This window comes from Dryobates pubescens, chromosome 3, assembly GCF_014839835.1.
Source record: "Dryobates pubescens isolate bDryPub1 chromosome 3, bDryPub1.pri, whole genome shotgun sequence".
NCBI lineage: Eukaryota > Metazoa > Chordata > Aves > Piciformes > Picidae > Dryobates > Dryobates pubescens.
Window position 1 is genome coordinate 14,195,708 of NC_071614.1, and position 21,874 is coordinate 14,217,581.

At 49.8% G+C, this 21,874-nt stretch overlaps 1 protein-coding gene across 1 annotated transcript; it reads left to right on the forward strand.

Moving 5' to 3' along the window:
• The first annotated feature begins 6,006 nt into the window (after window positions 1-6,006).
• CLUL1 (clusterin like 1) lies at window positions 6,007-20,847 on the forward strand. Its single transcript, XM_054180210.1, has 9 exons — window positions 6,007-6,082; window positions 6,945-7,054; window positions 8,802-8,950; window positions 9,778-9,945; window positions 13,603-14,053; window positions 15,675-15,812; window positions 16,941-17,155; window positions 18,621-18,791; window positions 20,462-20,847. Exons 2-8 carry the CDS (start codon window positions 6,952-6,954, stop codon window positions 18,786-18,788), a joined length of 1,392 nt encoding a protein of 463 aa, XP_054036185.1. The 5' UTR covers window positions 6,007-6,082; window positions 6,945-6,951; the 3' UTR covers window positions 18,789-18,791; window positions 20,462-20,847.
• Window positions 20,848-21,874: the final 1,027 nt, after the last annotated feature.

Here is a 21,874-nt window from a genome sequence, read left to right on the forward strand (position 1 = left end):
TTTTGTGGCCTCCTCTGGAGCCTCTCCATCAGCTCCAGGTCCTTCCTGTATTGAGGGCTCCAGAGCTGGACACAGCACTGCAGGTGAGGTCTCCCCAGAGCAGAGGGGCAGGATCCCTCTCTCCATCTCTGGCCACTCTGCCTTGGATGCAGCCCAGGCTGCCCTTGGCCTTCTGTGCTGCAAGCTCACACTGCCTGCTCCTGGCCAGCTTCTCCTCCACCAGCACTCCCAAGTCCTTTTCCTCAGGGCTGCCTCTATCCCCTCCTCCCCCAGCCTGTGCTGATAGTGAGGTGCAGGACCCTGCTCTTGCTCTCACTGAACTTCATGCAGATCTTCCTGGCCTCAAAAGCTATAGCTTAGCAATTCTAAGTAAACCCATGTTCAACCTCAGTGTGATGCTTGAATTCATGCAGGCTGATTTGATATCTTCAGCTGGTTTCATGTTTTGCTGTGTACAGTGCAGAGACCTGGCACTGCCAGACCCTCCTCTAGACAGGGTGATTGGGCTGGCCCCAGAGCTGCAGGGCTCCTGGGCTTTGGGATTCTGTCATAGCAACACAGCTGTGCTGCTTCTGGGCTCTGAGTCGGTGTTTCTGCTAGGTGTGTACCTCACACTAACTTTGGCTCTCTGATCTAGGGCAGCCTTAGCTTCTTAGTCTGAGCTCTTCCAGCATGACAGACAATCCTGCCCCGCTTTGGCTGCTCAGGAAGAGCTGAGAGACAGAGCACAAATGGAAGGAGGGCTCACGAGCCTTTGAACTACACAAGAAAGCAGAAACCACTCAGGGGCTCTTGAAGTACTAGGAAGGATTAAAAACAAAAGACAAAAACCTTCACAGAACCAAAGTGCAATTCTATAGCCTTAAACCCCTGCTAACTGCTAGCAAAGCCAACAGGCATGCTGGAGCTTAGCCATGTAATTACACACAGCCCCCCAACAGGATGTGACCCCAGCTGAAAGCACTGCAGCTAACGGGGTGCTCACAAACAAAGCTAATTAAGACCTCGCAGACCTGGGCACTATGTCATAGAAGTCTCAAAAGCTGTAAGGTCAGTGTGTAGCACTTGGCATGACTCAGAGTTTCTGCAAGTACCTGCAGGTGTTGGCAGCCTGCTCATTACATGGCTGGCCCAGCTCTGAAAGAAACATGAAAATGCATAGCATGAACCAACTCTTCCACCAGCAAACCCCTCAGCTGATGTATAACACAGGAAATTCCACTGCAACAGAGCTCTTGATGCTTAATCCTGCCAGGTGGAATGGATCAACAAAAGGGAGAAGTGCACTGTGAAAAAATGTACATTTGTGGAGGTCATCCAACAGGACAGAAGGAAACTCCAGAAAGTAGCTGCAGCTCTCCCTGCTCAGGTTCAGCTGGGTTTGAGCTCACTGCCTGTATCAGTACAATTATTTCCATTTCAATGAGCACTGCCTTGCAGGAGCCTGTTTGTACTGACATTCCCTTCCAAGATATTTCCTTTTGTTTTCTTACAACATATAGCTGTTAATTTAAATTAAAATGCAGCAATACTGGAATACCAGATGAGTGGAGGAAAAGACACTTCCAACAACCTGCTCACAAAAGCTGCTCAGACACTCTCCAGTATGATTCAATATTAGAAGAGTGCCTGCACCTGGAGCTGATGGAGAGGCTCCAGAGGAGGCCATGAAAATGATCAGAGGCTTGGAGCAGCTCTGCTATGGGGACAGGCTGAGGGAGCTGGGGGGGTTCAGCTTGGAGAGGAGAAGGCTGCAGGGAGACCTAATTGTCACCTTCGGGTACCTGAAGGGGCTACAAGAAGGCTGCAGAGGTACTCTTTGCAGAGGCCTGCAGGGACAGGACCAGGGGCAATGGTTTGAAATGAGAGCAGAGCAGATTGAGATTGGATGTGAGGAACAAGTTCTGCACCAGGAGGCTTCTGGAACACTGCAACAGGTTGCCCAGGGAGGTGGTTGGGGACCATCCTTGGAGATATTCAAGGTGAGGCTGGACATGGCTGTGGGCCATGCTGACTGCCGAGGCAGTTGGACTGGATCACCTCTCGAGGTCTCTCCCAACCCAGATCATTCTATAGCTCTGTGATTACAATTTGCAACAGCATCAGTGAGCACTGAATCATGTGCTTGTACCAGACTGTAACACCATGCACAAGTCAGGACAAGGTCCTGATATGGCTCAAGGCAGCTGGTCAAAGCACTCAGACTCATAGGAAAAGAAAACATTGAGGGAACTGTCCACCATGGCATCTGAGATAAACATTTGATATCTCTACAACAGGTCACTGCAAATCAGATCTGGCATGTTAAAAGAGAGAATATTTCATATGGAACCTGAAGGCAAAGCTGGTGGGATTGCTGCTTAATTAAATTCAAAACAGATATGAGAAAGGCAAAGATCTGCAGAGTGAGCAGGGCCAAGAGCTGCCTTTCAGGAGCAGTGTGATTGGTTCTTGAGTCCACTTCAAAGGTTAAGTTTCAGCACAAGATCCCAGGCACACCAGCCCTGGGTGATTTTTGTCCTGAGGTTCCTTAGACCCAGACTTTCAGTCACTGGCTGTATCTGAAATGCAGACAGCAATCCCTGTGTGGTGACAGTGATTGCAGCAAAGTGTGAGGATTAACACTGAACAACACAACACAGTTGCAGTGAATCCTGAGGAAAGCAGCCCAACACTCACCAGGACTCCATTCTCAGCATCAGCTCTGGCACACATTTCCCTTAAAGACTGGCTTTGCAAGGTGCAGAGTGAGTGACCAGAGATATGCACAGAGATCTTCAGAAGACAGGTGTGGCAATGCCAGCGACGAGCAGTGTGAGCAATCTGGCAGGGCAGGCCTCCAGCCTGACATGGAGGTAGGCCATGCTCAGCAGAAGTGCAGAGCCAGCTAGCAGTGTACCAAACAGTGCTGTCTTGCAGCATGTAACTAGAGCAAGGCACTGGCAGCTATAAACACAGCAAGTTATCTTGGGACAACAGGACATGCACCTGCATCAACAAACCTTGCATGTCATTAGTACTTGGACCAATAATCTAGAGTAGTGTGGTGTGTGGTCACTCACAGGGAACCAATGAGTCCATGCCAACAAGGCACTCTGAGTTTATATAAGCTGTAGCAGTTCCCTTGCTAGGCACTTCTGCCTTTCCTATCCCCTCTTCTTTTATGCTTTACTGTGCTGTACTCACACCTTAGGCCTGTGCCATAGGCCTGCAACACTGGAACAATAAAGGATCGATACTCGATCATATTGGTCAGCTGTATTGATTCCAACCTCTGTCGTCAGACAGGCAAGTGGTGTCCCTCAGGGGTCAGTGGTGGGACCAGTGCTGTGTAACATCTTTGTCAGGGCCATGGGCAGTGGCACTGAGGCTCCCTCAGCAAGGCTGAGATGACACCAAGCTGTGTGGTCTGGCTGCACACTGGAGGGAAGGATCCATCCAGAGGGACCTGGACAGGCTGCAGAGCTGGGACCAAGACAACCTCATGAAGTTCAACAAGGCCAAGGGCAAGGTCCTGCAGCTGGGTCAGGGCAATCCCAAGCACAAATCCAGCCTGGGTGAGGAGAGCAGCCTAGAGGAGAAGGCCTTGGGGGTGTCAGCTGGTGACAAAGTCCCCAGGAGCCAGCACTGGTCCCTGGCAGCCCAGAGCCAGCTGAGTGCTGAGCTGCAGCCAGAGCAGGGAGAGCAGCAGCACAGGGAGGGGATTCTGCCCCTCTGCTCTGCTCTGCTCAGAGCCCACCTGCAGCACTGCCTCCAGCTCTGGGGCCCCCAGCACAAGAAGGACCTGGAGCTGCTGGAGAGGCTCCAGAGGAGGCCACAAAGATGATCAGAGGGCTGCAGAACCTCCCCTGTGGGGATAGGCTGGGAGAGTTGGGGCTGTTCAGCCTGGAGAAGTGAAGGCTCTGGGGAGACCTCACAGCAGCCTTCCAGTACCTGAAGGGCTCCAGGAGAGCTGGGGAGGGAGTTTGGACAAGGGCTGGGAGTGCCAGGATGAGGGACAATGGCTTTGAGCTGGGAGAGGGGAGACTGAGACTGGAGATGAAGTGCGGGTGGCGTGACACTGGCACAGGCTGCCCAGAGAGGCTGTGGATGCCCAGGTTGAACAAGTCCCTTCCAACCCAAACCATTCCATGAATCTATGAGATGTGAAAGCAAGGGGTGGGATCTGTGCCAGAGGCAGCCTCCAGGCTCTCCACCCTGCTCCCCCTCCCCTTACTTGCAAATCCCTGTGGGCTAGGGGCGGTGTGTTAAAAGTGCCCTTTTTGCCCTGGAGGGAGTAAAGCTTCCTCTATGCTGAGTCAGCAACACTAGCAACGAAAAATGCCAAAAAATGAGAGGAAACTTCTTGCAGTGGAAGCCTGAAACCTTTGTTAGGACAAAGGTAGGCCAGAGAGACATTTCACAAGTGTCTGCAGCAGCCTGTCCTCCTCTGGGCTCCACACTGAGCCAAGCACGAAGCCCAGAGGCACTGCCCTTTGGAGTTCAGCCCCAGCCCCAGGAGAACTCTGCAGACAGGCTGGCAGCAGACTGCAAGGCTGCTGCTCGGTGCTGCCACAAAAGACAACCTGGAAGCTCTGGGTAGTTACTCCTGGCCAAGCAGTTAGCAGCATTCCTATGAGCCAGCAGTTCATACTCAACACAAAAGACATTCTCCTCCCAGCAAACGTTTTCAGAAAGTACAAGTGGAGCTATCTTAGCTTTTAATGCAAATTGAGGACTTGCAGCTCTCATTAGAGCTAACAGGTTCTCCACTGCCCCTGCTAATGTGTTTAAAAATAAACCCCATACATCTCTTGCCTAAGCAGCATCAATCGTGCTAGATCTCAACCATCAGCCATCAGCTGTCTTTCAGCAACTAGGAAGTTCTGCACCATGAGGGTGGTGAAATACTGGAACAGGTTGCTCAGGGACATCCCAGGTTGAGGCCCTGTCTCTGGAGGCATTCAAGATCAGACTCAATGTGGCCCTGGGCAGCCTGCTGTAGCTGGAGGGGTCCCCACTGAGTGCAGAGGGGTAGGACCCTTTGTAATGGGTTAGAGCAGATCCCCTCCCCACCACAGGCAGAAATAATGACTCAGACAAACGAATTGCAAAAGTGATGGAAAGGTTAAATAGGAAAACAATAAAGAACAACAATGAAAGTTTTACAGAGAACCACAAGCACCATGATAAAGAGAGAGATCTCAGAACATACCCAAGAACATCCCATCCCCACCTGGGGGTACACCCAACCCCCCCCTCCCCCCAGGGCTCTTTCCTCCCCCCCAATGCAGTCTGTGAAGTAAAGAAAAGAGAATGAGTGTTTCAAAACTGCTGTCACAGAGCATGAGCTACAGGCACCTGCTCTCCTGGTGTCCTCTCTGGCTATCATTGCTGAGCACCACAAGCTGGGATGTGTTCTGTCAAACACCACTTGTCCATATTTTCTGCCAAGCACCTGCTAGCATTCATGTCAAAGGACCACACATGCCATGCAGGGCAGACCCCAGGTGTCTCACACACATGGATTAACTGAAGACAACCATTATGTGGGCACACCTCCCACCCCCAAACACCAGCAACTATAATGATGTGGAAAACACCAAGGGTTGCTTGTTTCATTTCAGGCTCCACTCCTATGCCAGCCTGCACCTGTTTTGCTCAGGATTTCTGTCTCCAGGAGCTATTCAAAGGAGGCCGTTATGCAAGCCAGGGGTTTTTATAGCAAACTAAAACTGCACTGAAGAGATTAAATGCTGGGAGCTAATTTTAGCCTATTTCACTAAGCACATAAGCTGCAGATATCTCCTAGGGTAAAAAGCAAGACAATGAAGGAGCTTGTGAGATGAAAGGTGCCCAAGGGCAGCAGCCCAGCAGAGCCGCATCAGATGGAATTGGGCAATTGTGCCCCACGCTCCCTCTAGTGGCTTTGCCCGCGGAGAAGAGCCTCGAGATCCAGGCAGGCAAACCCCTCCAGCCCAGTGACAAAACCCTCAGTAATAGGATTAAGAACCTTCTCATCACATCCCTGCCACTCCCAGCAATCAGATCAGAACACAGCCCAGCCCTGTCCTGCTGCAGAGGAGGTGTTTCAGTACTCATGGTAAATACGCTGGGGGGTTCTTAGCTTTCTTTGCTGCTGGGGTTGTATTTCTGTGCAAAGCTAATTGGTCTTTTGCAAGAACTGTATAAAGGTACAACATGCAAGCAAATAGAGAAGGAAAACCAGGCTGCATCTGCATCTGCACTTGCAGCTGATAACTGCATCTCCAAGGATGTGAAGCTGGCTCACAAGAAGGTGCTTAAATACTCTGTTCAGTTAGTCAGATGAGAGCTAGAGTGTACTTGCACGAGTTCTGAGAAATAAACCTCTCCTCTCTGGCTGCTCATGGGAGGAGCATAAAGCAGAGGCATTGCCCTTCCTTTGTAGACATTTCTTTCAATTGCTGATGAGCTGGCTTTCAAAAATGGCTTGGTAGCTGATTTCCTGGCACTCCTATTATTGCACCTGCTATAATATGTATTATCCTGTGGGACTGTGGAAGGAATTGTAGGACTGGAGACAAGGGGGAAAACAACATTCTAGACACCGTCCTTATCGATGGGGCAATGACTTCTAGCATCGATGCATGTCTAGCATGAGCTGGGGACAGACTGCTCAGGAATTGGTCTTTCACAAGGCAGGAAAGGGATAGCCAGAGCTGCATAAGCTTTTGGCTCCATACCTATGGATGTCTGATCCTGTTACACCACTGTGCAAACCCAGTGGAGTTCATCCAGTCTGAATAAACAACGAGGCAAGCCTCTTGCTCGTGTGCTGTCGCTAGCAGCAGCACTTGGCTGCATGGCTTAGAACCCAGGAGCCATAGAGACCAAATGAATGGGAACTTGTATAGCTCTTTGTAACCATCCCACCTAGGCACTGCAGATGCTCACATGTGCCTATCAACATGCTTCCTTCACAGCAAGAAGATGAGGTGCTCTTGGATGTTTGCAGTGTGTGTGCTCTGGCTGAGCGGGCACCGCTGTGCACCCACCTGGCAGGAGGAGGCAGCTCTGCGGGAGAAGCTCAAGAGTAGGTTTGGCTCCCTACAGCCTGTGCTGCTGTGTGCTCCCTACAGCCTGTGCCCCCTGTGCTCCCTACAGCCTGTGCCTCCTGTGCTCCCTACAGCCTGTGCCCCCTGTGCTCCCTACAGCCTGTGCTGCTGTGTGCTCCCTACAGCCTGTGCCCCCTGTGCTCCCTACAGCCTGTGCTGCTGTGTGCTCCCTACAGCCTGTGCTGCTGTGTGCTGCCTACAGCCTGTGCCCCCTGTGCTCCCTACAGCCTGTGCTGCTGTGTGCTTCCTATAGCCTGTGCCCCCTGTGCTCCCTACAGCCTGTGCCCCCTGTGCTCCCTACAGCCTGTGCTGCTGTGTGCTCCTTACAGCCTGTGCCCCCAGTGCTTCCTACAGCCTGTGCCCCCTGTGCTCCCTACAGCCTGTGCCCCCTGTGCTCCCTACAGCCTGTGCTGCTGTGTGCTCCCTACAGCCTGTGCCCCCTGTGCTTCCTACAGCCTGTGCTGCTGTGTGCTCCCTACAGCCTGTGCTGCTGTGTGCTCCCTACAGCCTGTGCCCCCTGTGCTTCCTACAGCCTGTGCTGCTGTGTGCTCCTTACAGCCTGTGCCCCCTGTGCTCCCTACAGCCTGTGCTGCTGTGTGCTTCCTATAGCCTGTGCCCCCTGTGCTCCCTACAGCCTGTGCTGCTGTGTGCTTCCTATAGCCTGTGCCCCCTGTGCTCCCTACAGCCTGTGCTGCTGTGTGCTGCCTACAGCCTGTGCCCCCTGTGCTCCCTACAGCCTGTGCTGCTGTGTGCTGCCTACAGCCTGTGCCCCCTGTGCTCCCTACAGCCTGTGCTGCTGTGTGCTCCCTACAGCCTGTGCCCCCTGTGCTCCCTACAGCCTGTGCCCCCTGTGCTCCCTACAGCCTGTGCTGCTGTGTGCTCCCTACAGCCTGTGCCCCCTGTGCTTCCTACAGCCTGTGCTGCTGTGTGCTGCCTACAGCCTGTGCCCCCTGTGCTCCCTACAGCCTGTGCCCCCTGTTCTCCCTACAGCCTGTGCTGCTGTGTGCTGCCTACAGCCTGTGCTGCTGTGCTCCCTACAGCCTGTGCCCCCTGTGCTCCCTACAGCCTGTGCCCCCTGTGCTCCCTACAGCCTGTGCTGCTGTGTGCTCCCTACAGCCTGTGCTGCTGTGTGCTCCCTACATCCTGTGCCCCCTACAGCCTGTGCTGCTGTGTGCTCCCTACAGCCTGTGCCCCCAGTGCTCCCTACAGTCTGTGTTGCTGTGTGCTCCCTACAGCCTGTGCTCCCTACAGTCTCCTCCTCCATTCTCCCTACAGCCTGTGCCCCCTGTGCTCCCTACAGTCTGTGCCCCCTGTGCTTCCTACAACCTGTGCCCCCTGTTCTTTCCTACAATCTCTTCTCCTCTGTGCTTCCCTACATCCCAAACTCAGGATGAGCTCCTGACCAACATGCTCTCACTGAGTCTGCTTTGAGCAGGGCACTGGGACTCAATGATCTCCAGAGCTGCCTTCTACCCTCAGCTGTTCTGAGGCTCAGTGACAAGCAGTGTACAGCTTGAGTGACACCCATCTGGTCATTGCCAAAGGCTCAGGGCGAGCTCCTTATCTGATGGCTATTGTCTGGATTCTGTTCTAGTTAGCATTCTCTGTCTCAGGATTTGGCTCTGCAATGGCAGGGAAACAAAGAGTTGTTTCCTTCTTCCCCATCGGTGCATAGGCAGCTTGTGACTGTTAGGTCTGATGAGGTCCCTGTTTGGCTTTTTTCAGTATTATCTGAAGTTGGAGAGAAGTATGTAGATGAAGAGGTAAAGAAAGCTTTGATTGGTGTCAAGCAGATGAAAATTATGATGGAGAAAAACGAAGATAAGCATGTAGATCTTATGAAGACCTTGAAGAAGAGCAGTGAAGAAAAACAGGTAACTGAAGTGCACCTGGGGTGGTTGTCGAGCTGGGGTTGTTTGCAATGCAAGCTGAAGCAGGCTGGCTGTGGGTGTAGCCTGCCTCCTGCAGCAGCACAGCATCCCACTGCTCTTAGGCCAACCCTGTAAGCAAGCCTGAAGAGATCCGTTGATGTCTCCCCTTTCCTGGCAAGAATATAAACAAGACTGCACTCACCCTGAGCAGCTGCTTCTGGCCTGCTCAGTCTTGTCATGGAGAATGAGTAGACAGAAGCAGCACTGTAGAATGTATGACAGGAGTGCTCCACACTTGCACAGCAGCAGGCAGAAACCCCCTCACTACAGCCCTCTCATCAGCATCAACCCAAACAGCAGATGCTGCATTGCTACCCATTTCTGCATTAGAGAGAGTTTCTGGCCTCAGGAAACACCAGTCCCTTACAGAATAGAGCAAAGCAGCACAGAAGGGCTGTTTGTGGAACAGCTGAACACTGCAGATATGATATGGCGAGAAAATGATAGGAGCTGAGCACAAGACCTTGAACAGGTTGAATGTTTCTTGCACAGAATGCTGCCTGCTTTGCTCCTAAGCTCACAGCCCCAGGCAGACTGCAGCTGTCTGTGTGCTTCTGTCAGCTCTGCTCCCTGAGACAGACATCAGGAAAATCCTATCAGGAGCAGGTTTCCAATTCCCTCCATATGTGAACACAGGTGAGAAGACAACTTACCCCAATGGGTAGGGGCTAGTTAAAAAAAGGGCTATAAATAGCCCAAATGAGTGATCAGCACTGGGATGAGTATTTAGAACACGAGTTGTCCTCACCTGGACCTTTCCTCCTGCTTAGCAAGCCCTGCGACTGATGGATGAAGTAAAGGAAAGACTGGAAGAAGAAGAAAGACAATGTCAAGCATCCTTGAAAAATCTGTGGGAGGAATGTGAATCTTGTCTAGAAAGCAGCTGCATGAGATATTATACTACCTGCAAACATGGGCTGTCATCCTTTAGGAGGAAGGTAGGAAGACATTTTGTACCTGGGAAATCCTCTTGGCTTCACCCAGCAGCTGCAGGGAGAGCACAGCTCAGTTGCTGAACAGATCAGTCAGCTCCAGCAGCTTACCAAAATTCACTTGGCTTGGAGGGACTACAAATGGGAAGTTCTGTGGCAGAGATCAGAGAATGGGCTGGGCTGGGAGGGACCTCCAAAGGGCATCCAGTCCAAACCCTCTGCAGGGACACCCTCCACGAGATCAGGCTGCCCAGAGCCCTGTTGAGCCTCACCTTGAATATCTCCAGGGATGGAGCCCCAACCACCTCCACACAGACCCTTTGTGGTCCACCTGAAAATCAGCAAAGCTATGAGTTTGTAACATGGCCAAAAAAACCCCATTACCTACTTGCACAACATCAGTCTGGCTTACAGTTAGGGTTTTTAGCCATTTCAATTAATTGAGTTATAGAAAGTGTATGTTTCTGCTACATGTTTATAGTTACATATGTATGTAGTGTCTACATTATTTATGTAGCTTACATTAAATACTTAAATTATTTTAGCTGGTTACACTCATGAAAGAAAATGTTCAAATAGTTACTTGAGTTATTTTAATGGCATCAATTACATTAACAAACCACATCATTATTTTTATCATTTAAATTATTTAAGTTAATTACCTTGATGATAATGTTAATTTATATAATAATTCCAATTATTTTCATTAAATTAATGAATGAAAGAAACCATTTTAATTATTTGCTAAATTGCTTTAATGGAATTAATTATTCATTTAGATTATTATTTAAGTTAATTTTTTTGCATTCCACATCTCAAAGTATCAAAATGGCTTTAAAAGGAGCATTTGGGTTTTTAAGAGAGCAATCTGTCAGCAGAGGAGATTGCCCTAACCCTAGCAGGCAGCAGCTCTGCTTTCCTGGCTGCCACATCATCCCTACCAGGCTCAGGAAAACAGCCATCCCAGCTCTGCTGTGTGCAGGGGCTGCAAGTGCTGCTTATGGAGGGAAGTGCTGTGACTGCTGCGGCAGCTGCGCTCCCTGGCTGCCACAGCCCCAGCACTGAAACAGCCAACAGCTTGAGAAGACAGCAAGCTGTGCTTCACAAGAGCCCAGCTTCAGAGCAGAGATGTGGAACTTCCCTGAATATTCTTAAGAGTTTCAGGGGGAAATGTGGAAGATAAGACCTGTAAGAGCAGTGGTGATGCTTTGGGCATCCCAGTCTCACGGGCACCTGTCATGGTTCATGGGATGTTAGGGGTTGGAAGGCACCTTCCAAGGGATCAAGTCGTCTAACCCCCCTGCCAGAGCAGGATCACAGAATCCAGCACAGGTCACACAGGAACACATCCAGATGGGTCTGGAAAGTCTCCAGAAGAGACTCCACAACCTCTCTGGGCAGCCTGTTCCAGGGCTCTGTGACCCTCACAGGGAAGAAGCTCCTCCTCATGTTGAGGTGGAACCTCCTGTGCTGGAGTTTATATCCATTGCCCCTTGCCCTATCCCAGGGTGCAGCTGAGCAGAGCCTGTCCCCTCCCTCCTGACCCCCAGCCCTCAGATATTTAAAAACATTTATTAAGCCCCTTCTCAGTCTTCTCCTCTCCAGACTGAACAGCCTCTCCTCCCCAGGCAGTGCTGCAGTCCCTTCAGCATCCTTGTAACCCACCCTTGGACTCTCTGCAGCAGATCCCTGTCCCTCTTGAACTGGGGAGCTCAGCACTGAATGCAATATTTGAGGTGAGGTCTCACCAGGGCAGAGTAGAGGGGGAGGATAATCTCTCTCAATCTGTTGGCCACACTCTGAATGCCCCTCAGGATCCCATTGGCTCTCTTGGCCACAAGGGCACATTGCTGACCCATGGTTGAGTTGAACCTGCTGCTCTTACAGCCAGGCTGCAGTCATGGCAGCTTCACAAAGGAGAGTGCTGGCTGGAGCAGAGTGTGATGGGGCTTGAAGTTTAGATGGCAGCATGGGAGGCTTCCTATTCTGCTTGCTGCTCCTGGGCTCTGGCTTCTTGGCTGTTGGATTTTCAAGAGTCTGTGGAGATCAAGCTGAAACTACTGCAGTACAAGTTCTGTGCTGCAATGGCACTGTCTCTGAGCCTCTGGGTAGCTTCCTCAGTGAGCTATATGGTTCCTTTGAAGCACTTAAACGTGTTGTGACTTCAACTGTTTTAAAAACAGAGGACACAGACAGTAGCTGTGGCTGATGGCACACAGGCAGCAGGGGCAATGCTGGCTTAGGCTGCTCCTGCAGTGCTGCCTCCCCTCTGAGCTGCATTGCTGCTCAGACTGAGCAGCTGATCTGCTATAAAGAAAAGAAAGCAGCCTATGTGTATCTGTGCGTGTGCTTGGCAGGCTGCTCCTTAACCCCCAGCAGTTTCCTGATGCCATGAAGCATGGCTCCACCAAGCCCTGTCTGCTCAGGTGCAGGCAGGGATTAAAGCACAGAGCAAGGAATCAGCAGCAGAGACCCTGGGACTGTAAAGCAGAATTGACTTGCAGCCTCTCATCATCAAACCAGGGGCTTGGAGCTGCTGTTTCATTGATTTTGATAGGTTTCAGCTTGCACAAGGATGTGAGGACTTGGCCACTGGTGAGGGCAGGGTGTCTGCAGCTCACAGTGAGAGCAGTCAGGCTGAGAGGGACCTGGGGGTGCTGGTTGATGGTAGACTGAACATGAGCCTGCAGTGTGCCCAGGCAGCTAAGAGGGCTAATGGCATCCTGGCCTGCATCAGGAACAGTGTGGCCAGCAGGAGCAGGGAGGTCATTCTGCCCCTGTACACTGCACTGGTCAGGCCGGACCTCGCGTCCTGTGTCCAGTTCTGGGCCCCTCAGTTTAGGAAGGAGGTTGACTTGCTGGAACGAGTCCAGAGAAGAGCAACAAAGTTGGTGAGGGGTTTGGAACACAGCCCTGTGAGGAGAGGCTGAGGGAGCTGGGGTTGCTTAGCCTGGAGAAGAGGAGACTCAGGGGTGACCTTATTGCTCTCTACAACTACCTGAAGGGAGGCTGTAGACAGACGGATGTTGGTCTCTTCTCCCAGGCAGCCAGCACCAGAACAAGAGGACACAGTCTCAGGCTGCGCCAGGGGAGGTTCAGGCTGGATGTTAGGAAAAAGTTCTATACAGAAAGAGTGATTGCACATTGGAATGGGCTGCCTGGGGAGGTGGTGGAGTCGCCATCACTGGAGGTTTTCAGGAGGAGACTTGATGGGGTGCTTGGTGCCATGGTTGTTTAGGTGGTGTTGGATTGGTTGATGGGTTGGACATGATGATCTTGAAGGTCTCTTCCAACCTGGTTTATTCTATGTATTCTATGTATTCATCTTCTGCTCTCCATGCTGCACAGAGGTACCACAGAAGTGTTTCCAAGATAAAGTCCAAACTGCTTGTGAAAGAAACCCAAATGGCAATAGCCACTTAGAGACCCCACAGATTAAAGGCCAACTGGCAACCCTTTTACTCCAGATCTGATTTGGAACTAATGGTTTAGACTGAAGGTATTTTCACTGCTTAGAGTAGAGTGTCTTAAGTTACTTGGGGGGTTATGCTGTGCTTGCAGGTATCAGGAGGTCATTATTGCTGTGGGTGTTTGGAACAGAAAAACCAGAGGCACTTCCCTGAGAGATGAACAACAGCTGATCTGTCTCCTTCTCATACACAGGTTGAAGATTTTTGGAGGAAAATACCTCCACTCATCTTTACTGTTCCTGAGGATCAAGGAAAGGACATCCAGTTTCATGAAAAGCCTGAGAAGGAGGATACCCAGCTAGTGAAAATGGAAAGTGTATTTAGCCAACTGTTACTGGACATGGGCTCAGTATTTGACAGAAGCTTCATTTTCTTCAAGCAGATGCAAAAAGAATTCGACCAATCATTTCAGACATATTTCATGTCTGACCTGGACTTGAATGAGTCTGTCAGCATGCCAGCTTTACCTGAGCACCTCAGCAGAAAGGAAGGCCCACAGAAAGGCTGGGGGATCCCTGGCTTCTTCCAGACTGTCTTTGACTTCAGCAAGATGGTGTTTGAAGGGGTCAGTGAGGCCATCACCGAGGTACTTGATGAGTACAGAGAGAGCATAAGAGACGTGCCAGAACAAGCCAAAGGCAAGTGTTAGCTCAAACCAGCACCATGGCACCTAACCCTTTGGGACTGCTAAGCTATGGTGAATGATTCTTAGTGTGAGGCACTGCAGGAAGCTCTGGAGGTTCTAGGCCTGGGTCAAAGGCAGCTTCATGGTTAAAGGAAAAGGCACAAATCACCTAGAAACCCCAAAGAAATGTTCCAGAGCTGTTCAGGGTCCCACACAGCCTAATTTTCATGGCAATTCTCAAAGCATTTGCAGGAGTTCCTCAGGAGGTGCTCATGAGGCTGGCTGGCAGGCCTGACCTCAGCACCTGTTGGCATGTTTGTGTCACATCAGGTTGACATCTCTCCCATGCTTGGAAACTGGGGTCACTCTGGGGCATGGCAAGGTGTAGCCCTGTCCTTGCCAAATGGCACCAGGCAGCTGCTGTGCAGTGTGCCAATGAAAAACAGAGCAGCCATTGGGTTTTGCAGTGATCAGAATAGTTCTGGGCATAGCACTGATTCCAGGTGGTAACTCTCAGGGGAGGAACCCTGCAACTCGTAGAATATAAATTAGCCCTATCCTTGGTGTCTTATTAGTGCAAATAGAAAACAATAGAAACAAACAGAAAAGCACTCCAGGAGGTGCTGGTCTGTAAATGCATCAGAAACACACTCTGCTTTCCCCTAGCTCTCTATGATTAGGAAACATCTTGACTTCAAAGAGTCCAAAAGCCCTTACCAGAGCTGGCATGTTGTAGACAGAATGTGTGATAGTATCAGCAATGTTTTGGCTGTCAGTAGGGAATGTGCTGCTGAGCCTTTGTAAGGGGATAGAGCACAGTGCCAGGAGCTCCCTGAAAGCAACCATGATGTGTGTTTCCTCCTGACTTCTAATTTTTAATCACAGAAGAATAGAACTGTTTGGCTTGGAAAAGTCCTCTAAGATCATTGCGTCCAACCATCAACCCAACACTACCAGAGCCACCAAACCCTGTCCCAAGTGCCATGGCCACAGCTCTCTGGAACACCTCCAGGCATGGGGACTCCACCACCTCCCTGGGCAGCCTCTGCCAAGCCCTGACCACTCTGGCAGCAAAGACATTTTTCCTCATCTCCAACCTAAGCCTCCCCTGGCACAATTTTAGGCCATTTCCTCTCCATCACCTGAGACTAGGGAGCAGAACCCATCCCCCACCTGGGTGGGAGCTGTAGAGAGCAATGAGGTCTCCCTCAGCCTCCTCTTCTCCGCACTCAACACCCCCAGCTCCCTCAGCTGCTCCTCCCCAGCTCTGCTCTCCAGACCCTTCCCCAGCTTGGTTGCCCTTCTCTGGACCTGCTCCAGCCTCTCAATGTCCTTGTAGTGAGGGGCCCAAAGCTGACCCCTGTATTTGAGATGTGGCCTTACCAGTGCCCAGTACAGTGGCACAATCCCTGCCCTGCACCTGCTGGCCACACCATTGCTGATCCAGGCCAGGAGGCTGGTTTATGTTTCTTATATATTATATACAAACATACAGCTTTTTTTTTTTTTGAGGGAGTAGGATGTGGCTTTATGCCAGATAGTCCAAGGGCAAGACATTACATTCTAGCAAACAGAGAAGGTTACAAAAGAATGTTTACCAAGACCTTAAGCTCAGTGCAGTCTGAAATGCTTCATTGCAGATGCTGACAGGAGGGGCATGTTCTCCAAACCTGCACCAAGGCGCAGGAGACCTCTGTGCAGGGAGCTTGGGGAGAGCTCCCCTGGGTGCCCACAGTTCCATGAGAGATGCCAGACATGCCAAGACAATCTTCTGCATGGTAAACTGCTGCGTTCTGACTCGGTGCTTTTCTTGGATGCCTTGAGCCCTGCTTTGGAGATTTTGAGGCTGTCATTTTCTCCTGTTCCTGTAGCGTGGAATTCAGCTTCTGTCAGTGAGGTGTTCCTGTAGCTGAGGACAAAACCCCTCTTCTTTATTCCAGAGAGTTTGCATTGTCCTTCCTCACTGCCTCCGCAGAGGGTCAGTGTAACCCAGCTGCTAACGCTGCTGGACGCCCAAAGGGGAGTTCCACGCTGGCTGACAACACACTCACTGTCAGAGCTGCCATCCTGCAGAGAAGCATCAGGCAGGCAGCAGCTGATCCCGCCTGGCTGCAGGGGCTCTGAGTAGAAAGTGGGAAGCTCAGACTCCTGGGCCAAAGGGGGCTGCTTGCCAGTATGCAAACAGATGGCAAAGCTCTGGCATGCAGCCTTCCTCAGCACCTGCAAAGAAATTCAGTCACAGAATCCTGGAATTGTTTGGGTTGGGAAAGCCCTCCAAGATCATCCAGTCCAACCATCCACCCAACACCACTGTGGCCACTAAGCCATGTCACCAGGTGCCATGGCCACACCTTTCTGGAACACCTCCAGGGATGGGGACTTCACCATCTCCCTGGGCAGCTTCTGACAATTCCTGACCACTCCTGCAGCAAAGACACTTTTCCTTATCTCCAGCCTAGACTGACTTTGCTCCTCCAGTCCTTGCCTTGTGGTCCACATATTTGGGAAGGCCTGACAATGGAATTTGAGCAATTAACAGAAGCTAAAAGAAGCTAATGGCCAGGGAGAATATGGAGTTGCTATAGATAAAAACTACCAGTGCTTATTTAGCAGTAACAGAAGCTCTCTCACCATGGAATGTGATACAAATCTTAAAGTACTTGGAAAAGCATTGGACTACAGCAAATGGGATAATGGAGCCATTGAGTCATTAGGAGTCTAAACTAAATCTACCAAAACAAGCTAATAATAATTATTATTATTATTATTATTAAGCATTGTTTAAGCACTAATTCCAGCCCTGCCCCCTTGCTAGCCTCTGTTACAGATTTCTAGACTTCAATAAAAAGCTGAGGTGCAAGCCCCTGCTTTCCTATAAGCTTGATGCTATCTGTCTTGTCCAACAGACTGTCCAAACGTTCCTGAGCTGCACATCAAGCTTGATGAAGCCTTTAAGCTGGTCAATGTCTCGGGGGAGCAGTATGAGCAGATCCTCCAGGTGGTTCAGCGCCACACAGAAGACACTTCCTACTTGTTGAACAAAATGAAGGAAAGGTTTGGGTGGGTGTCTGAGTTATCCAACATGACCATTGGACCAGAAAACATTTTCAATATAGTTAAGGTAAGAATTGCTATTGCACAGTGCTCCCTCTGACCTGTGCTTTGCTTGCAGTCATCCCCTTGGGCACTGTGGCTGTTTGCCCACCTGTGCTCTTTCGGGTTTACAACACCGAGTTCCTACTCATCCTGAACTCAAGCACGCTTGATAACCCCTCTGTGAGCTGCAGCTCCAGGGATTAGCAACTCTCTTCCTTAAATCCTTTTGGCTGACAGGTGTTGGAAAGACGGCGAGGGAGGGCCCGCAGCAATCAATATGATTGATAAGCAAGCTCCAACTTTATTGTTCAAACACACGGCTTATAAAGCATCTCAGCTAAATATGCACAAATGTCATTGTTCCATTGGCTCTTAGTCCAGGGTTACAGTATAACATCCAGCCTCCTTGCGGTTAGGTCTACACGCAACTTCACAAGCTCCTTTCTCACTAGTTCTTTGTTTCACATATACTTTGTTTCACATGCTGTTATCTTCTAACACAGCTGCAAGCAAAGCCACAAAGCTATGGTGACCTTGCTGCATCAGCACACCAGCCAACTGTGAGCAGTAAACAACAAGATGGAGTCCAGCCTACACACTTTGTTCAAACAGCTGTTCCATAGAGCCATGTCCCTGAGATTCAAGCCATTCCTCAACAGACTGGCTAACCTGAATCCCTGGCAGGTGACAGTACACTGACACTCGCTTTGACCAGCCCCAGCCCACCTTCACTGCACCACTCAGTACGCATCCTCACTAGGTCACTGCACACGAGCTGTTTGTCTCTGTTTGCACCTCCACAGCTCAAAGGAGGCAAAGGTTATGCAGACAATTGCAGGAGAAGCTCCATATCTTTTAGAGCATCTCTCACTGTTCCCATAAACACATGATGATTGACTGTATCTCAGACACAAGAACATATCCAGGAGAAATCCTGAGTGAGGGACAAATCCTATTCTCCAGTCCTACTCAGGAATCCACTGCACTACCACCACTACAAGAACTTCATAGAAAACCATTCTTCAGAAGAAAGAGGACAATCTAAAACAGACTTCTATTTAATCTCCCCCTATGTTTTCCCCTCTTCCTTCCAGTGCCTGAAGGGATCCCACAGGAAGGCTGCAGAGAAACCTTTCATGAGGGTGTCTAGAGACAGGACAAAGGGGAATGGTTTGAAGCTGAGGAAGAGCTCAGATTTGGGTTGATGAAGTTCTTCAGTAGGAGGGTGGTGAGACTCTGGAATAGGCTGCCCAGGGAGTTTGTGGATGCCTCCTCCCTGGAGGTGTTTAAGGCCAGGCTGGGTAAGGCAATGACATCTAGTTGAGAAGTGTTCCTGCCCAAGGCTGGAAGGTTGGAGCACATGAGCTCTGAGGTCCCTTCCAACCTGAGCCATTCTAGGTTCTATGGTTAAGGACAGAAGGCAAAGCAGGGGTAAACCAAACTGAAAGCATGCAGGGGATTGCAGTGCCTACTGATTTGTTCTCTTCTAGGTGGTACCTGGGGATTCCTCCAGCAAAAATGAAACCGTGGTAGATGTGAATGTTCTGACTTCACCTACTTTCACCATTACAGTTCCTCCCAACTTGGACCCAAAGAGTCCTGAATTCATTGAGTACATAGCTGGAAGAGCACTACAACTATACAAGCAGAATTTTTAAGCAGTAAGTTAATTCCTTCTCTTTTCCTAGAGAATTCATCACAGGTGCCTGCAGTTGCAGCAGGTGGTGCACACAAACCTGTGCTCTCAGAAATCACTGATCAACCTGAGCATCATGGAAAAGGAAAGCAAATGCTCAGTGCTCCAGCCTGCAAGGCACAGTGATGATAATGATGATGATATTAAAAGCTTTGAATTATTTAACTGTTAAGATCTTGATCTTGAAATAACATCTAGCATGAGGCAATGTGATGGGAAATCTTCCTTTAGAAGAGAATTGCTTCACAGCCACAGTCCAGAGCCTTGGCATCAGAGCTCATGTCACTGTGTTTGTTAACCACAAAGGAACTGGAATCACCACAATTCATCATGGGCTTGATTTCCAGTGGTGTTTACAACTATGCTCTGTATTATTTTTTATGATTAAGGGGTGCAAAGTTAGGATCATCACCAGGACTTGAAACCTCCAGCTAAGAGTGTTAGCAGTCAGCAGTCTCACTCGTAGAAACATGCACAGCAAGATCCTTCCCAAGGGCTTCTCACCATTTCTGTAGAAAGGGCTCAGAGAGGCCACTCTCTGTGCCTAAGAAATCTCCAGATGGGGAAGGAAGAACCAGTCAGAGAGGCAGGGGAAAAGAATCCTTCATATTCTCTAACCTCTGAGGCAATGTCCAGGAAAGACAGTGTGGTTTCAGGTGGCATCACACTCCTGTGGGGAAAGCCAAGGGGCTCTGGGATGCACAGTTATGGTGGCCCCCAACTCCCACAGCTGGCTCTTGCAGTGGCCAGAGCCACAATACATGTGAGACCTACTGACAAACCACTGCAGTGTCTCCCCAGTCTTCTGAGGAGGAACCAGATTGGGGCATTGCTCCTTTGTAGGTCATCTCAGCAGGTAAAGCATGACCTGAACGCACAGAGAGTCTCAGAAGGCACATGAAAAGGATTCAACATTAACAATGCAGGTGCAGACAATTGCAGCATTGAACACTGGCTGTGGGTATTCTGCTGAGGTCAGATTCACCATTTTTAAGCAGATGAAAGAAATCACTTCAGCATTTTCAGCAGAGAGGCTGAGGTGGGCTGCAGAATGTAGACAGATTGTAATAAACTTCAGTGTGAGCTTTGCTTAAGCAAGTCCCAGTGAAATGCTGTGTCAATTTACCTAATAATCTTTTCTAAATGTCTGCATTTTAAACATATCTTAGAGCAGGCTCAGCACAGCTCCTCCATGCTTTGCATTCAGAATTCCCTGCAGCTGATACACAGTTATTGATGAGACAGATGCCCTCAGACCATGCAAGACTTCTTTAAGGCCTCATAATGACAAGATTCACTTCCTTTGCTAGTTATGATTTGTAGTCTGGATCTCAGTATGATTCTCCATACCTTGTGTAGCCATTCCACAGCTGGGAAAAGCGAGTGGCATCCATTTCCAAATCACAATACATTCTACAGTCAGTTTGCATAAGAGACTGAGGTACCTGACAGTGTGGCAAAAGCAGAGCTGCAACTCTACAAGAAAAGGCAAATATCTATAAGAGGGGGGAAAAAATGCCTTTTTCCTCTGGATTTTCTGTCATGTGTGTTTCTGACACATTCCACATGTATTTATTTTTCTAACATCCTTTTCTCAGCCCCAAATCAAATTGCTGATATCTTTTTTCCTCCTAGGAAAGAAGATCTGTGAAATCTTTCTTCCTGCAACCCAGTATCTAGTCCTTATGTGAAATACCCTGAGCTCCACACACAACTACCTGTTAAATGGCTATGGGTAAAGCAGTTGCATATAAATGAAATGTTGTTTAGCCAATACTGTGACATATGAGCTAGAAACCAACGACTGTAGAAATCTTCTAACTCAAATCAAGCTTTAAATCATCTTTAATATTAAATGTTAGTAATGTGTTTGATTAAGTGCTCTTTGGTAACCTGCTATAGCCCTGGTTATGCAGACTGAAGAAAATAATTGAAGGAAATCATCAGCTGTAAGTGTAGAAACAATTCCTACCTGCACACTTAAATTCAAAGACACCATTAAGACTTTCCGAGCCCGGTCCCTACAGATGTTGCACACCCAGCTAAGTCCCAGTGAACCAGTTTTGCACACACATCTAGTACAGTATTTTCCAATGAAAGGATTCCATTTCTTCTTCCAGTTGCTTTTGATGTTCATCGTGTACATTACTTTTGTGAATATGCAGTAATGAGTAAGTCCTTTGGTGTTTCTGACTTGTGCTTCACCTCTGGAATTATTGTTTTTTAATTAAGGAGGAAGCATGTAATCAGAAGAGCTGTTTGGGTTTTGCTAAGTTACACGCATCAGTTTCCAATAGCATCTGCACATTCCAATAAAGGTCAAGAACTGCTCTCTCAGAAGCAGAGCTCCAGGCGGTCTGGTTTCATTTGCTGTGCCTGGCATTTCTAAGCATTTCTGCACATGGTTGTATTTACCATGTCCAACGAGACCTTTGCTGTGTACTGTGTTCACTGTAAAGTGCCCAAACCCCTCTGTTAGACCATAGACAAAGAACTGGACCCGGTGACACCATTCCTTTTCCTTTACTTCTACACACGCAGGTCAGTACACAGCTTCATACAAGGGAAAGGCCATTTCGTTGTTTTAATCAGTGGGAAGCAGACGTTTTCCTGCCTGCTCTAAGGAAAGCGAACAGTTTCTTAATCCCCTGTCCTCTGCTCCATCCAAACATCATTGCACATGCCTGTCTCACAGGCTCCTCATGGTGAGGGGGTAGCACCCTGAACTCCTGTAGCACATCAGCTGCCAAGAGCTGGGAGCTCCCTCCGAGAGGCAGCGGAGCCCGGCTGCTGAGCTCTGCTAACAGCCTCTGCGCTGTCCGGCAGCGGGACACGCCTCGGGAGCTCCCAGCGGAGCAGGACAGGCCCCGTGGCGCGGAGCACACCTTGCCCAGGGACTGGGCCGCGGGGCCAGAGCAGGAGCTATGGAGGCCTTCCAGCGGGAGGCTGCCAAGGGCAGCAGAGGAGCGGGCAGCGGCCCCCAGCAGCCCTGCGCCTCCACGCCGCGACATGGACACGACAGCTGAAGCCTCGCTGTGGCGCTCAGGG

Coding starts and splice junctions, on each gene's coding strand:
- CLUL1 (XM_054180210.1), top strand. CDS start 6,952: ATGAGGTGCTCTTGGATGTTTGCAGTGTGTGTGCTCTGGCTGAGCGGG. Junction 7,055..8,801: donor TCTGCGGGAGAAGCTCAAGA/GTAGGTTTGGCT, acceptor GGCTTTTTTCAG/TATTATCTGAAGTTGGAGAG. Junction 14,054..15,674: donor AGAACAAGCCAAAGGCAAGT/GTTAGCTCAAAC, acceptor GCTTCATTGCAG/ATGCTGACAGGAGGGGCATG.